At 47.6% G+C, this 16,559-nt stretch overlaps 1 protein-coding gene across 3 annotated transcripts in view; it reads left to right on the top strand.

The window, feature by feature from the left end:
* The first annotated feature begins 1,961 nt into the window (after window positions 1–1,961).
* Window positions 1,962–16,559, top strand: part of Slc5a10 (solute carrier family 5 member 10) — a 65,362-nt gene continuing 50,764 nt past the window's right edge. For 2 of the 3 annotated variants that reach the window (XM_076869871.1, XM_076869870.1), the window contains exons 1-5: window positions 1,965–2,075; window positions 12,688–12,759; window positions 13,181–13,285; window positions 13,642–13,701; window positions 14,415–14,519. In XM_076869871.1, the coding sequence (XP_076725986.1) occupies window positions 1,965–2,075; window positions 12,688–12,759; window positions 13,181–13,285; window positions 13,642–13,701; window positions 14,415–14,519 (453 nt within the window). Of the gene's footprint in view, window positions 2,076–12,687; window positions 12,760–13,180; window positions 13,286–13,641; window positions 13,702–14,414; window positions 14,520–16,559 lie in introns of all 3 variants that reach the window. The other variant, XM_076869869.1, reaches the window with a different exon arrangement.

The raw sequence follows: 16,559 nt of genomic DNA on the forward strand, positions 1-16,559 counted from the left end.
TGCACCCCTGACACCATGTGGGACCCTGCACTGCCTCCAGATTCTGCAGAGTCCACACCACAAGAAGGAAGTCACCAGATACAGACCTTTGACTTTGGGCTTCCCGGCCTCCAGAACTGTGTGCTTAAGTAAACTTTTATTCTTTAAAAATTACTCAGCCTGTGTTTAGTTATAGCAACAGAAAACAGACTAAAACATGTGATACGAATGGTTTCTTGGCTAAGAGAATCTTCATCTTTTGGGGGCCCAAGTCAATCAGCAGGGCTGGGTCCCCAGTGCGATCATACCCAGTCTCCTGGAGTGAGAGCATATGCATGTGGCTGGGCTCAGGGGTGGGGGTAGCATTTCTCCCCTGCAGATGTGGCCAGGTCTTCCTCTGCCATCCTCTTCCTGTCCCTGTACTTCAGGGCAGAATCAGCTTCCTGTCCATAGGACTTTTGATTGGAAGACAGTACAATTATCGGTAAGTGGCTTATTTCCTTCTGAGACCCAACAAGGAAAGCAGATGAAATGCTATTGGTTCAGGCACTTCATCTTAATGAGACAGATTTAATAAATCTGTGTATGACCCAGCTGGGTCCTTCAGACCATTGCAAATTGAGCTTTTGATTTACACGACATTTGAAGCAATCGCTTGGAAGTCAACCTCATCTGAAACTCATTGGTTGAAGGCAAGCTAGGGAAGGGTGAGCGGAGCCTGCCTGAGATTTACTATCAGTAGTGACTCATTCCCCACTCCCATTTCTGGTCCTACATGGGAAGGATTAACCTTTACTCCCCCCTCAGTGTTGCCAAGTAACGGCACAGTTGGATTTTCAGGCCAGGGTGTTCCCGGCAACAGCCTCTCACTCATTAACACTTCTGGAAGTACTGCGTGTCCGTGTCTGGTTAAACTCCAAATACTTTGCAAAGCCACGAGCAAAGTCTGTCGCTACACAGAGGTGTGATATGGCCAGCCAGCCCCAGACACGAATTTAAGCATGGAGGAAGAGAAAGGAATTACGAACTAGGGTTTTCCTGGGGAACTCATTAAAAATGAAGATTCAGCAGGGAGCCCTGATAGAGTGCAAATGGAACCAGAGCTGTCATTGTCACCACTTGGAGACTTGGAGCCAGATCTGCAGCTGAATCCAGCTCTACCCCTTTGAATGGCTAGGTCATGACAGATGACTCAGATGACCCAGTCTCCTGGCCTCTGTTTCCTTATCTAGGATGAGATGTCACCTATGCTGTGTTGTGGCCTTGAGCATGGCATGGGGGGACACAGTACAGAAAAGTGAAGCAAAGTCCTCAGGGTTTGATAAATAGTGGGTGCCCCGCCCTGTTGGTCATAGGGTGCCAAATGAATGATCAGATGGAAAGGCTCAAGCCTGTCTCACTGGGCCAGGAAAAGAGCTGAAATGTTGACAACAGGACTTATTGTCTGACATGGGGACACTTCTGAGACCGGGCCATTATTGCTGAAAGTGAAGCATGATGCAGGAGCCACCATTCCTAGCGCGCCTCAGTGCACTCTTTCTGATAACTGTCCATCACAGTGATGTCCCCAGAGGGAACAACTCCCCATGGTTCTTACACAAATTAAATATAGCCCAAACCATCTGTTAGGCAATGGCCCTTGCTCTCTGGGAGTATTAGATCCCAGAGAGATTTCCTTTAGATTTCCTTTAGATCCACTCAGCTCCCTTTCTTCTCCCCCAACTCCCTCTGAGTTTCAGGAAGCCCCTCCTGCTGCTCCACTCCTCGTCCCCACTCCTGCACTCTGGGATTGGCCCCCTAGGAGGGGGGCAAAAGAGACAGAAGTGCCCTTGGAAGCAGTCGCTCTGCACGCAGCGACGTTGTGGGCTGGAGATGCCACTGTCTTCCTTTGGTTTAATGATCAATTCATTCTTGGTCAGAAAGCCCTTTCCAACCTGCTTTGTCCTTAGTCACTCAGGCTCGGAGCTGGCACCTGCTACAGAATGATGGCTGACAACTCCACCAGCGACCTCCAGGCTCCCGGACCACAACTGAGCGTGACTGACATCGTTATTATCGCTGTCTACTTTGCCCTGAATGTAGCCGTGGGCATATGGGTGAGAGAACTTGTGGGAGCCAGGCTCTCAGAGTGGCTGCTCGGGATGGGAACCTAGGTTGAGCGTGTGTCCCTGGGGCCTGCTGCCCACTGTCTGGATAATAGAATCTAGCTGCACCCAAGAGCTGCTGGGTCAGAATCCTAAGGCAGGGAGGACTATGAGGGCCTGGGGACTCTTCATTTTTAATGAGTTCCCCAGGAAAACCCTAGTTCATAAGCCCTTTCTCTTCCTCTATAAGAGACAGGTGATTTGACCCCATCTGCAGATTATAATGACAGCAGGGTCCCTACTATGCAGGCACAGGGGCAGGCCCTTCCCCGTACCCCATCCACCAAACGGCCCCCAGAAAAGACCAACCTCATGTGCAGTTGAAGAAGCTGAGTCTTTGGGAGGCTGGGATTTTCCTAGGAGGCCTGCCTGACAGGAGGAAGCTCCTCTTTAGGATATTTGTGACGCTGACCTTCGAGATTCTCCCCCTGGGTAAGGAGGTGACACCCGTGAACCATGCTTCACTGCCCCTCATTTAGGGTTGGGAGAGGTGGGCTCCACCTCCTCACCCCCAGAGTTCCCCAGATGGTATCCCAGAGCTCTGACATTTTCCCAAGAAAAACGAGTGCTCCTTCTTCTCTTCCATAATCCCTGGTCTAAGAGGCTGGGGCATGGGGGATCTGCCATATCCTCTCCAGTTTTCTGGGATTTGGTGTAAGGTGGGTCTTGATCTGTAAGATGAAGTCACCATCTACCTCCTAGGGTGAGGTGTCCTATCAAAGGGGCCTGCATGGGAGAGGACTCTGCTGGTGCCATTGGATCCATGTTAGTAGGGGTATCAGTAGGAGTGGTTGAAGTGGTTGGAGGTGGTTGGAGATGGTGGTGGTGGTGGTGATGGTGGTGGTGGTTATGGAGGTGGTAGAGGTGGTGGTGATGGTGGTGGTGGTTGGAGGTGGTAGAGGTGGTGGTGGTGGTGATGGTGGTTGGAGGTGGTAGTGGTGGTGGTGGTGGTGGTGATGGTGGTTGGAGGTGGTAGTGGTAGTGGTGGTGGTGGTTATGGAGGTGGTAGAGGTGGTGGTGGTGGTGATGGTGGTTGGAGGTGGTAGAGGTGGTGGTGGTGGTGATGGTGGTTGGAGGTGGTAGTGGTGGTGGTGGTGGTGGTGATGGTGGTTGGAGGTGGTAGTGGTAGTGGTGGTGGTGGTTATGGAGGTGGTAGAGGTGGTGGTGGTGGTGATGGTGGTTGGAGGTGGTAGAGGTGGTGGTGGTGGTGATGGTGGTTGGAGGTGGTAGTGGTGGTGGTGGTGGTGGTGATGGTGGTTGGAGGTGGTAGTGGTAGTGGTGGTGGTGGTTATGGAGGTGGTAGAGGTGGTGGTGGTGGTGATGGTGGTTGGAGGTGGTAGTGGTGGTGGTGGTGGTGATGGTGGTTGGAGGTGGTAGAGGTGGTGGTGATGGTGGTGGTGGTTATGGAGGTGGTAGAGGTGGTGATGGTGGTGGTGGTTATGGAGGTGGTAGAGGTGGTGGTGGTGGTGATGGTGGTGGTGGTTATGGAGGTGGTAGAGGTGGTGGTGGTGGTGATGGTGGTTGGAGGTGGTAGTGGTGGTGGTGGTGGTGATGGTGGTTGGAGGTGGTAGAGGTGGTGGTGAAGGTGGTGGTGGTTATGGAGGTGGTAGAGGTGGTGGTGGTGGTGATGGTGGTTGGAGGTGGTAGAGGTGGTGGTGGTGGTGGTGATGGTGGTTGGAGGTGGTAGAGGTGGTGGTGGTGGTGATGGTGGAAATGGTAATGGTGATTGTAATGGTTGGTGGTAGTGGAAGTAGTCCTGTGGTTGTGGTAGTGGTTAGCAGCAGCAGTGACTGAAATTAATTATGAAGTGATTGAATACTAAATCCCAAGTGGCCTCGTGATGGCCATTGGTGATTCTGGTTTCTGGCCCTGGCTCTGCTCTGTGTAGACATACCTTGGTTTATTGCACTTCCTAGGAAAAGTGGTTTTGTTGTTATTGTTGTTGTTGTTTACCAAATGAAGTTGTTTGGCAACATGTGTTGAGCAAGTAAGTCTAAGGGCACCATTTTTCCAACAGCAGGTGTGCTCACTTTGTGTCACATTTTGGTGATTATTGAAATATCTTAAACTTTCTCATCGTGATCGTCCCTCTGACAGCGATCTGAGATCAGGGTCTCTGATGTGGCTCTTGTAACTGGGGCACCATCACTGTGCCGATAAGATGGCGAACTTAATGGATAAATATTATGTATTCTGTCTGCTCCACCAGCCAGACATTCCCCGTCTCTCTCTCCCTCTCTCTATTCCTGACACAGAAGTGAAATGAGACCAGTTAATAACCCTCCATGGCCTCTAGGTGTTCAAGTAAAAGGAAGCCCTGTGCATCTCTCACTTTAAATCGAAAACTAGAAATAGTTAAGCTCTGCAAGGAGGGCATGAACTAGGGTGAAAGCAAGGCCTCTTGTGCCAAGCTGCCAGCCAAGTCGTGAACACCAAGGAAAAACTCTTGAAGAAAATCAAGCGGGCCACTCCAGGGACCACACGAACAAGGAGTGGATCAGGCTGTTGCTGATATGGAGAAAGGATGAGAGGTCTGGGTAGAAGATCAAGCCAACCACTGCATACCAAGGGCTGACCCACGACTCTTCGATTCTGTGAAGCTGAGAGGGCAAGAAAGCTGCAGTAGAGAAGCTAGAAGCAGGCAAACCCTTCCTGGGGTTTAAGGAGAAGAGCTGTCTCCATGACACCCAGGGCCCAGGAGAAGTGCCAGGTGCTGATGGAGAAGCTGCAGCCAGTTATGCGGAGGATCCAGCTCACACAGCTGGTGGAAGAGGCTGCTCTGAACATCAGATTGCCAATGGAGATGGAACAGCCTCAGGTTAGAAGAAGATGCCACCTTCTCGTGCCGGGGAGAAGTCAACGCCTGGCTTCAAAGGATAGGCTGACTCCTTGGTAGGGGCTGATGCAGCTGGTGACCTGAGTTGAAGCCAATGCTCCCTTACCACTGTGACCATCCTGGGCCCCAAGGGAATGCTTGCTTGACACTCTGCCCCCCCACAAAGCCCAGATGAAGGGACATCGGTGTGCATCCCGGTTTACTGAGTATTTTAGTTAATCTCACGCTTGAAAATTGCAGCTCAGAAAAGAAATAGACCCTTTCCATAATATGATTGACTGACATCACCCTTGGTTACCCAAGAGCGCGGAGGGAGAGGCACAAGATTAATCCTGCCTTCATGCCTACAAACACAACATCCATTCTGCAGCTCATGGTTCTAGGAGTACTTTTGATGTGCAATTTTTATTTAAATAGTATTTCATGAAGCTCTAGCTGCCGTTGATAGTAACTCCTCTGATGGATCTGAGAAAAATCAATTAAACCTCAAAGGACTCACCATCCTAGATGACATTAAGGGCATTTGTGACTCATGGGAAGAAGTCGAAAATATCAACAGTAACAGGAATTTGGAAGAAGTCAATTCCAAGCGTCATGGATGACTTGAGGGGTTCAGGACTTCAGTGGAAGAAGAACTCAGATGTGGGGGGGAGTGGCAAAACTGGGATTTTAGAAGTGGGGTCTGAAGATGTGACTAAACTGCTACCATCTCATGGTGAAAGTTTAATTGACAGGGAGTTTTTCTTATAGATGAGCAAACAAAGTGGTTTCATGAGATGGAGTCCCCCCCTGATGCAGATGCCGTGGACATTGTTGAAATGACCACAGAGGATCTGGAATGTTACACAGACTTAATTGATAAAGCAGCAACAGAGTCTGAGAGGATCGACTCCAATTCTGAAAGAAGCTCTACTGTGGGTGAAATATTGTCCAACAGCATCACATGCTAAGGAGAAATCTTTCGTGAAAGAAAGAGTCAACAGACATGGCAAATTTCACTGTTGTCTTACTTTAAGGAACTTTCACAGACACCCCAGGCTTCAGCTACCACCACCACCTTATCTGTCAGTCAATAGCCACCAACATCTAGGCAAGACCCTTTGCGTTAGTTTTCCACCACTATTACAAAATACTTGAGATAACCAACTTATAAAGAAAAAAGGGTTGATTTTGGCTCACAGTTTTGGAGTCTATGATTAATTGGCCCATTACTTTTGGCCTGCGGCATGGTGGCAATGGGTGGTAGATCAAATCCTCATATATTGCAAGCCCAGGGAACAAAGACGAGGACTTTGGAAGGAATCTGGATCCCACAATCCCCTCCTAGGACACATCCCCAATGACCTAAGGACCTCTCACCAGGCCTCACCAAGAGCAGCATCCTAGGGACCATACTTAAAACATGGGCCTTAGGGAGACATTCAGTATCCAAACCCTAGCACCCTCCAACAGCAAATGATTAGGACTTGCTGAAACCCAAATGATCATTGGCATTTTTCAGCAATAAAGTGTTTTAAATTAAGGCATATACATTGGTTTTTTTAGATATAATACTATTGTTCACCTAATAGTGTAAACATAACTTTTATATGCACTGGGAAACCAAAAAAAAAAAAAAAATCATTCCACTTTCTTTATTGCTGTAATTGCTTGGTTGTGGTGGTTGGAAACCCAATTTGCAGGCCATGCCTGTGCCTGAGACAAATTAGTTAACTAACTCCCTGGGCTTAAATTTCCTCAAATACATAATGTGGGTGTCAGTGCCACTCACTTCTCAAAGCTGTTACAAGGATCCAGGGGACAATGGATATGAAAATTTGTTGCAAACTACGATGGACTCCCCCCTCATCTGAGGTTTCATTTTCCATAGTTTCAGTCACCTGTGATCTGATAATATTAAGTGGGTGGTTCCATAAATAAATAATTTGTAAGTTTTAAATTTGTATGTAATTTCAGAAGTGTGACAAAATCTCAGGCTGTCCCGTTCCATCTTGCCCAAAAGGTGATGCATTTTTCATCCAGCATTTCCATGACACTCACCCATTTGTTGCTTAGTAGCTGTCTCGGTTACCTTACCAACTGTCATGGTATTACTGTGCTTGTGTTGGAGTGACCCTTATTTTATTTAATGATGGCCCCAAAGCACAAGAGTAGTGATGCTGGGCTGGGGATGTGGCTCAAGCGGTAGTGCGCTCGCCTGGCATGCGTGTGGCCCAGGTTCGATCCTCAGCACCACATACAAACAAAGATGTTGTGTCCGCCGAAAACTAAAAAATAAATATTAAAAAAAAAGTAGTGATGCTGGCAATTTGTACATGCCAAAGAGAAGCCATAATGTGCTCCTTTTAAGTGAAAGTTCTCAATAAGGAAAAAAAAAAATCTAGCACTGAAATTGATAAGATCTTCAGAAAATTAATCTTGCAGGGTCTCTGGTTTTATTCCTAGGTCCTTGATCTATTTTGAGTTGAGTTTTGTGCATGGTGAGAGATAGGGGTTTAATTTCATTTTGTTGTTTATGGATTTCCAGTTTTCCCAGCACCATTTGTTGAAGAGGTTATCTTTTCCCCCGTGCATGCTTTTGGCACCTTTGTCTAATATAAGATAATTGTGATTTTGTGGGTTAGTCTCTGTGTCCTCTATTCTGCACCATTGGTCTACCAGTCTGTTTTGGTGCCAATACTATGCTGTTTTTGTTACTGTTGCTCTGGAGCACAGTTTAAGGTCTGGTATAGCAATGCCACCTGCTTCACTCTTCTGCTAAGGATTCTTTACAAGGTCTCTTATTTTTCCAGATGAATTTTATGATTGCTTTTTCTATTTCTATGAGGAATGTCATTGGGATTTTGATTGGAATTGCATTAAATCTGTATAGTGCTTTTGGTAGTATGGTCATTTTGATAATATTAATTCTGCCTATCCAAGAGCAAGGGAGATCTTTCCATCTTCTAAGGTCTTCTTTGATTTCTTTCTTTAGGGTTCTGTAATTTTCATTATATACATCTTTCACTTCTTTCATTAAGTTTTCCCAATTATTTTATTTGTTTATTTATGTATCTGTTTATTTATTTATTTATTTACTTGAGGCTATTGTAAATGGGGTAGTTTTCCTCGTTTCCCTTTCAGAGGATTTGGCACTGATATACAGAAATGCATTTGATTTATGAGTGTTTATTTTATATCCTGCTATTTTGCTGACCTAGGAATAAAACCAGAGACCCTCATCTAATAAAAGAAAAAGTAGGCCCTAATCTCCATCATGTGGGATTAGGCCCCAACTTCCCTAATAAGACTCCTTTGGCTCAAGAATTAAAATCAAGAATCAATAAATGGGATGGACTCAAACTAAAAAGTTTCTTCTCAGCAAAAGAAACTATCTGTGAGGTGAATAGAGAACCTACATCTTGGGAGAAAATCTTTACCCCTCACACATCAGATAGAGCACTAATCTCTAGGGTATATAAAGAACTCAAAAAGCTAAGCACAAAAGAAATAAATAAATAAAAATAACCTAATCAATAAATGGGCCAAGGACCTGAACAGACACTTCTCAGAAGAGGATATACAATCAATCAAAAAATATATGAAAAAATGTTCATCATCTCTAGCAATTAGAGAAATGCAAATCAAAACTAAGATTTCATCTCACTCCAGTCAGAATGGCAGCTATTATGAAGACAAACAACAATAAGTATTGACGAGGATGTGAGGGAAAAGGTACACTCATACGTTGCTGGTGGGACTGCAAATTGGTGCAGCCAATATGGAAAGCAGTATGGATATTTCTGGGAAAATCGGGAATGGAACCACAATTTGACCCAGCTATCCCTTTCCTTTATCTAGGTCACAGCCACATCAATGTTTATAGCAGCACAATTCACAATAGCTAAACTGTGAAACCAACCTAGATGCTCTTCAGTGGATGAATGGATTAAAAAAATGTGGCATATATACACAATGGAATATCACTCAGCAATAAAAGAGAATAAAATCATGGCATTTGCTAGTAAATGGATGGAGTTAGAGAAGATAATGCTAAGTGAAGTTAGCCAATTCCAGGAAACCAAATGCCGAATGTTTTCTCTGATATAAAGACGCTGACTCATAGTGGGGTAGGGAGGGGGAGCATGAGAGAAATAGATGAACTCTAGATAGGGCAGAGGGGTGGGAGGGGAGGGAGGGGGCAGGGGGTTAGCAATGATGATGGAATGTGATGGACATCATCATCCAAAGTACATGTATGAAGACATGAATTGGTGTCAACATACTTTATATACAACCAGAGATATGAAAAATTATGCTCATATGTGTAGTAAGAATTGTGATGCATTCTTCTGTCATATATATATATATATATATATATATATATATATATATAAATTTAAAAATATAAAAAAAATAATTTTGCATCCATGAATCGTGGAGAAAAAATAAATTCTTACTAGTTTTGCTGCCACACCTCATACTGCAAAAGTTATAGCCACAGTAGGACTCAGTGCTTAGCTAAGATAGAAAACACATTAAGAGTGTGTATATGAAAAAAACATAGAATATATAGAGCAATGACCAATGAACGGTGGTTTCAGGCCCCCTCTGGGGGTCTTCCTCTGGGAGTCTTTGGATGTATACCCTGTGGGTAGGAGGGGATGGCTCTATAATGTACTACATTCCTGGAAGAGTTGAAGGCTACAAAGTCAGAGAAAGTTATGCGTGTAGAGGAGAACAGGTGGTGGCAGTTTTCTGGTGGAGATAAAATGAGGACCAGGTGCTGGAGGTCAGCAAGACATAGAGAAGGGAAGAGGAGAGCGGCTTTCCCAGCCAGCCCAGGGAGGGTATTTATTTGGAAGAACACACCTAAGAAGGATGTTCTGGATACCTGTGATATTATTCCTTTTGCCCTTGCTGCCCAGGACTCGCCTCTCCCAGCTCTGAGATGTAGCTCCATGCCCCCCAGCATCAGGGCTTTGGAAGTTCTTCCCTGGCCCTTAGGCCGGTCACACTGGCTGAGCTGGGTGCTGTTGGCCACAGAGCATGCAGAAAAGAACAAGACGGGGAAGGTCCTGGGTCTGTCTCCCACAGAGGCAGCCCAAGTGCTCACAGTTCAGAAGCAGATGGAGCAAGCCAGTCAGGTGAAGCTCTGCACAGATGCTTGAATGGTATGATTCAGGGAGCCCAAGGAGGGTAGCCTTAAGGAGGAGATGCTGCCCTGGAGGGAGAAATTTCGAGCAGAACCTTTGCAATCATGAAGGTATCTGTTAACAAGTGATTTTTTAAAAACCACTTTCAAATGAGCTCTAAGAACAAAGTGCAGAAATACAGAGAAGTCTGATAATAGGGGAGGCTTCAGGTGCACTGTGATCCAGGGGTCCTACAGGATCATCAAGGTGATGGGTACACCCTCATTGTGGTTCTCTCAGCCTCTAGCCACGTGTGACTTTGTCCCTGACATGGTTCAGGTGTGATTAGTCTCCCAAAGCTTCATGTGTTGGAGGCTTGGTCCTTAGTGTGGTGGTGTTCAGTTGGTGGAACTTTTAAGAGGTGGACTCTACCCGCCATTCCTGGGTTTTTTGTTTTGTTTTGTTTTGTTTTGTTTTTGGTGATAATCAATGTTGTAGATGTCATAGTGGGAACTTGGTATTGAATGCTGTATTTTTATTTTATTTTTGCATCAGTTGTTGCTATTGTTTGTTTCCCCTCTTCTGTGAAGTGCTGGGAACCTACAAGGACACAGGTTCACAGGGTAGAGACTCTGCCGATGAACCAAACTCAGCCAAAAGACAGTGCACCTCGCTGCACACACAAATTAATGACACTCAAACTTTTGGGGGGCCTCGGGTTCCGCTCACAGACCAAAAAACCCCAAACCAAAAACAAAAAACAGAAGATTAACACAAAGGTTGTGAGGGGGTCTCAATCTAGATCACACTAGGACACCTTGGTAAGATGGAGTTCTGCCCTAAAAAGGCCCCCACACAGGAGTAGAAGAGAAATCCGTCCCAACAGATGCATAAAAACCCAACAGAGGAATACAAGAAATGTAGAAAATCAGGGTAATACAACGCCTCCTAACATTCATAATTCACCAGCAACTGGCCCCAAGGATATTGAAGTAGATGAAATATCAGACAAAGAATTCCGAAGAATGACTATAAACATGATCAAAGAGGTGGGATCTAGTGCAAAGTACTAAGATGATTGGGGGCACTGCTCTCAAAAGGGATTAATGCTGGTCTTGTGCAGTCAGTTCTCATGAGAATGGGTGGTTAGAGAGCGAGTGAGCCTGCCCTGAGCTGCTCCCTGGCGTCTTGCCTCACAGGGGATTGCTCTCTCACGTGCTCCTGCCATCACAATGCCCTCTACCACAAGGCCCTCCTCAGCACTGAGCAGAAGCAGGTGCTGTGGTTTTAACCTCCAGAACTACCGTAACCCTAGTGACTTGGGAAGCTGAGGCAGGAGGATCACAAATTCAAGGCCAGCCTCAGCAACTTAGCAAGAGACCCTGTCTCCAAATAAGAAATAAAAAATTGGGGCTAGGGTTGTGGCTCAGCGGTAGAGCTCTTGCCTAGCACGTGCAAGGCCCTGGGTTCGATCCTCAGCAGCACATAAAAATAAATAAAATAAAGGTATTGTGTCCAACTACAACTGAAAAAAATTTTTAAAAAAATGTTTGGGGAAGGATATTGACCAAATGATATGGCTACGTTGTGTACATCTATGAATATTTAACAATAAATCCCACCATTAGGTATAATATAAGGCACCAATAATATTTTTTTAATAAATACAAAGGACTAGGGTGTAGCTCAGTGGTAGAGTGACTCTGGGTTCAATCCTCTGTACCCCACCCGAGTCATTTACCTGTATCGACCTGTTCAATTCATGACATTTAGTGCATTTAAATCGTATAATTATTACTTCTATCTAGCTCCAAAACATTTTCATTGCTCCAAAAAGAAATTCTGTGTTTATTAGACATCACTCCCTATTCTTCCTATTCCCCATCCCCTGGAAATCTACATTCTATCTTCCTGGATTTACCTATTCGGGACATTTCATGTAAGTGAAATCATATAATATGTGGCCTTCATGTGTGCTTTCTTTTACTTAGCATAATGTTTTAGCATAAAATCCAAGTTGTAGCTTGTGTCGGAACTTCATTCCAGTCCCCCCCACCCCTTTGTTGGTACTGGGAATTGAACTCAGGAACACTCAACCACTGAGCCACATCCCCAGCCCTATTTTGCATTTTATTTAGACACAAGGTCTCACTGAGTTGCTCAGCACCTTGCCCTTGCTGAGGCTGGCTTTGAACTCGAAATCCTCCTGACTCAGCCTCCCAAGTCTCTGGGATGACAGGCATGTGCCATCGTGCCCAGCTACTCCCCTCCCCTTTTTGGTGTCAGGAGCGGGATAATTTTATTCATTTCGCTGACCGAATTGTCATTTTAAGTGTATGCCACAGTTTATTTATTCGCTCATTAGTTGATGGACATTTGGGTTGTTTCCACTTTCAGTTATTTTGAATAATGCTACTAACGAACATTTCTAGATAAGTTTTGACTGCAAACATCTGATTTCAGTTCTTCTGGGGCATATATACCTAGGCATGGAATTTGCTAGGTCACATGGCAATCCTATGCTTAATTTTTTAAATCAGCAGCAGCAGCATTCAGCATTCCTACCAACAATGCACAAGGTCCCAATTTTCGCCTTTTCTTTCTGTTCCTGCAGTCATCTTGTCGAGCTAGGAGGAGCACAGTGGACGGCTACTTCCTGGCAGGCCGAGACATGACGTGGTGGCCAGTGAGTGAACCCTGACTTTTCACACACCCCTCCCTTTGTCCGTGGGGCTGTATCTGGCCTTAGGTCAGCTGGCATCTGCATCCCTGATATCACCTTACTGTCTTCCTAATCCAAGGTTCAGTGCCCAGGGCCAGCTCCATGGGACAGGCCTAAGGCTGGCAGGAGATCCTCAAACTGGGGGTGGGCGGGTAGGGTCAAGCAGATGGAATTTGCATAAAGGGTAGTCTCTGAAGTCTGAACCCTTTGCCTGCTCCTTAGCAGCGTGGCTGGTACATCAACGCATACCCCTGGGCATAGTCTCATGTATACGGTGGGAATTGGAGCCCCACTTAGGTTGTGATGTAAAAGGAGATGTTGTTGGGTCCAGGCTGGGGCTGGTGGCTGAAGCCTGTGCTGATTGGTTTTCCTCTTTCCCCTCCAGATTGGAGCCTCCCTGTTCGCCAGCAGTGAGGGCTCTGGCCTCTTTGTTGGACTGGCGGGCTCTGGTGCAGCGGGAGGCCTGGCTGTGGCAGGCTTTGAGTGGAATGTGAGCACGTGGAGAGGGCGTGTGCAGCCTGAGGGAGGGCTGGGGCAGAGAGTCCAGCAACTTTGGCTAGACCCTGGAGGTGGGCAACTCCCAAGAACACGTGTCAGCCATTGTCCAGGCAGGCTCTGGGCAGTGGTGTTCCTTGGGCAACATGGTCTTTGGGATGCTGTAGTGAGGCCGGAAGGGGGCTCTTGGCCTTGGCCCCACTCATCTGCCTACAGAGGCCCAGAGACAGGGAGGGGCCACCCAGGTTCTCACAAGTCAGATGGATCTGGGGTCCCTAGGTCATCTAGTAGTCTCAGGGACAAGGCTTTGGGGATCTGCACACATGATCTTTACCTCCCCTATCCCCACAGGCCACATACGTGCTGCTGGCTCTGGCGTGGATATTCGTGCCCATTTATATTTCCTCAGAGGTGAGTGGTGGGCCCGTCCTCCCCAGCCTCTGGGACCAGCTGGTGAACCCTCGGAGCTGTGTTTTTCCTATTAGACCAGTTGAGATTCTTACCAGCTGGGTAAGGCTGTTCCCACTTAGACCTCTGCCTGCTTATTTTGTGACTAGTTTCTACTGCCCTGACACTGTCAGGTGGGACACCTGGATCGCACACCTGGACAGTACAGCTGAGTGGCACATTTGGACTGCACACCTGGCTGGCATAGCAGGATGGCACTGGGGCAGAACAGCTGGGTGGCACACCTGCCTTCACTATCCCTGACTCCACCCACCCCTTTAGCCCCAGTCCCACAGCCACAGAATCCAGGGGATTTCACCTCCATGCTCTCCCCTGCTCTGCCCCCACAGCCATCTTCTCTGTCCATCCTCATCATATATCCTCTGGGTTTGTTGCAACAGCCTCCAAACTTGTCCCTCTGTTCCCACCTGTGGCTCCTCCAATCAATTCCTCATCTCAGCCCTGAAGAGCCAACCTCAACCTGTCTAAACTCAGCCTAGAATTCAGGGCCTGGGGCTGGGACTGTAAGGAGCAAGTTTCCTGGCCTTGCCCTCGAGAGGATCATGGCCACTTTGTGTGTCCAGGGAGAGGGAGAGCGGTTGGGATGGGCCCCTGCCCTGGACACCTGTCATGGTCTCTGGGGAGTGTTTAGCTCTTCTTGCCTGTATGTCCCCCAGATTGTCACCTTGCCTGAATACATTCAGAAACGTTTTGGAGGCCAGCGCATACGCATGTACCTGTCTGTCCTGTCCCTGCTGCTGTCTGTCTTCACCAAGATATCGGTGAGTTGCCCCCCAGCCCCACCTTTTACCAGCGTATCCTGGAAACATCCCTGATCCGGGGCCCCTGAAACGGACCTGACATCCACCTCATTCACCCCTGCTTTGTTGAACAGCTAGGGAAACTGAGGCCCAGAGAGTCCCATGACTTGTTTAGAGTCACACAGCCAGTCTAGGACATCATCCTGCCTTAGTGGGGCAGAACAGGAGGGGTTAGACCTGGGCATCTTCTCTGGAACCAGCAGCAAAGTAAGCCAGGATTTCCCACTAGAGGGCGCCCAAAGCCTGCATGGTCCCCGCCGGTTCTGCTACTGCACCCAGGAGACCTCCTGCCCAGACTGCTGGAGGCAGCGGGTAGTTTCAGCTTTCCCTCAGGGCCTGGATCTGTGAATATTAAAGAGCAATAATCCCACCTTAAATGGGATGGCGATCAGAGGTGTTTTCCCTGTCCAAGACCCTGATTTTACAGATAGAGAAACTGAGGCCCAGGGAAAGAAAGGAACTTGACCTCTTACCAGACTTTCGACTCTCTCTTAACTTTCCCAGGGGGAATCCAGGCTTCTGAACAAGCTTGAGTTGGGGCTGCCTGATGCGGGCTAAGGTAGCGACCTTGACAAGTCACTGAGCCTCTCTAGCCTTAGTTTCCTTCCTTATAAGAAAGGGTGACAGAGCCCACCTCTCAGGACTTCAGTAAGGGTGGATGAGGGCTGATGTCTCCTCTAGGGACTGTGCTCTGTGAGATCTGGCTTCCTCCTCAGGGGAAGCTTGGCATGATTTAGTGGAAGGAATGGAGGCCAGGGCCTCTCTGGTCAGCAGGAGCTGTGGGGAGAAGGATTACCTGAGAACAGGACACTGAGAGCGTCACCAGAGCCCTCAAGGGGCCCTGGTGATAGTGGTGGGACTGGGCATTGGTCTGCTGCTCTCCCTCCTTGGTGTCCCCTCTGCAGCCTCAGCCTGACCTCCCTCTGTGCTCTGTGCTGGGGGATCACCCAGCAGCTGGGGTTGGGGGAGGTCCTCAGAGCATCTTGTTATTACTGTGGTCCGGTTTAGGGGGAGTTTCACCATCACACCACCATCTTCACTAGATACTCTGAGAGAACCGTAGCAGGTTTTCTTCCTCCAGGGATTCCTTTCGAGTCTGGAGGGACCTGGCCTTGGGCTGCCCTTGAGACCAAGTTCTGAATTTTACTACTCTTCCTCCCTCTTGTCCCTTTCCTGAACCCCTCCTCCCTGGAAGCCAAGGGATACAGAAATAAATAACACCCTGTTCCCAACCTGCCCTGGGCTTCGCTACAGTGAGGTGGATAAATAGGAATGACAGGCACAGCCAGATGGAACTCAGCAGGTGGCATCTCAATTGAGCCCCAACAGAGAAAGAGGTGCTGGTGGAGGAGCAGAGGAGAATGGCTAAAGGGGAGACAGGCCGTGTGTAGGACGTGCCTGGGGGTGGCCGGATCAGGAGGCCTGGATTCTAACAGCCACTCTCAGTCAGATGCTTTAGAGGTCAGATAGGAAAACAGGGAAGAGAGAAGCTGGGCCAGGCACAGTGGCCTGTGATCCCAGTGAATCAGGAAGCTGAGGCAGGACGAGCACAAGTTCAAAGCCAGCCTGGGTTATTTAGTGATACCCTAAGCAACACAGCAAGACCCTGTCTCGAAATAAAAATAGAAAATGGATTGGGGATGTGATTCAGTGGCTGAGTGTCCCTGGGTTCAATCCCTGCCCAGAATCAAAGAGAGAGAGAGAGAGAGAGAGAGAGAGAGAGAGAGAGAGAGAGAGAAAGAGAGGAGAGAGAGAGAGAGAGAGAGAGAGAGACAGACAGACAGACACTGGAAGGGAGGTAATAGGGAGTGGGAGTATTGGAGACTGAGGCAAACCAGAGAATGGGTTTCAGGGGAGAGACAGAGGAGGGGAGGCATGTGAGAGGCCCCGGTGGGGTCTAGTGAAGGAGGGAAGGTGAGCTGTGGGCACAAGGCTGCTTCACCATCACCACCCCTGTGTTTACCCTATGCGGTACAGAGTAGATGTCACATGGAGCTGGCT

The sequence above is a fragment of the Callospermophilus lateralis genome, chromosome 11, assembly GCF_048772815.1.
Source record: "Callospermophilus lateralis isolate mCalLat2 chromosome 11, mCalLat2.hap1, whole genome shotgun sequence".
NCBI lineage: Eukaryota > Metazoa > Chordata > Mammalia > Rodentia > Sciuridae > Callospermophilus > Callospermophilus lateralis.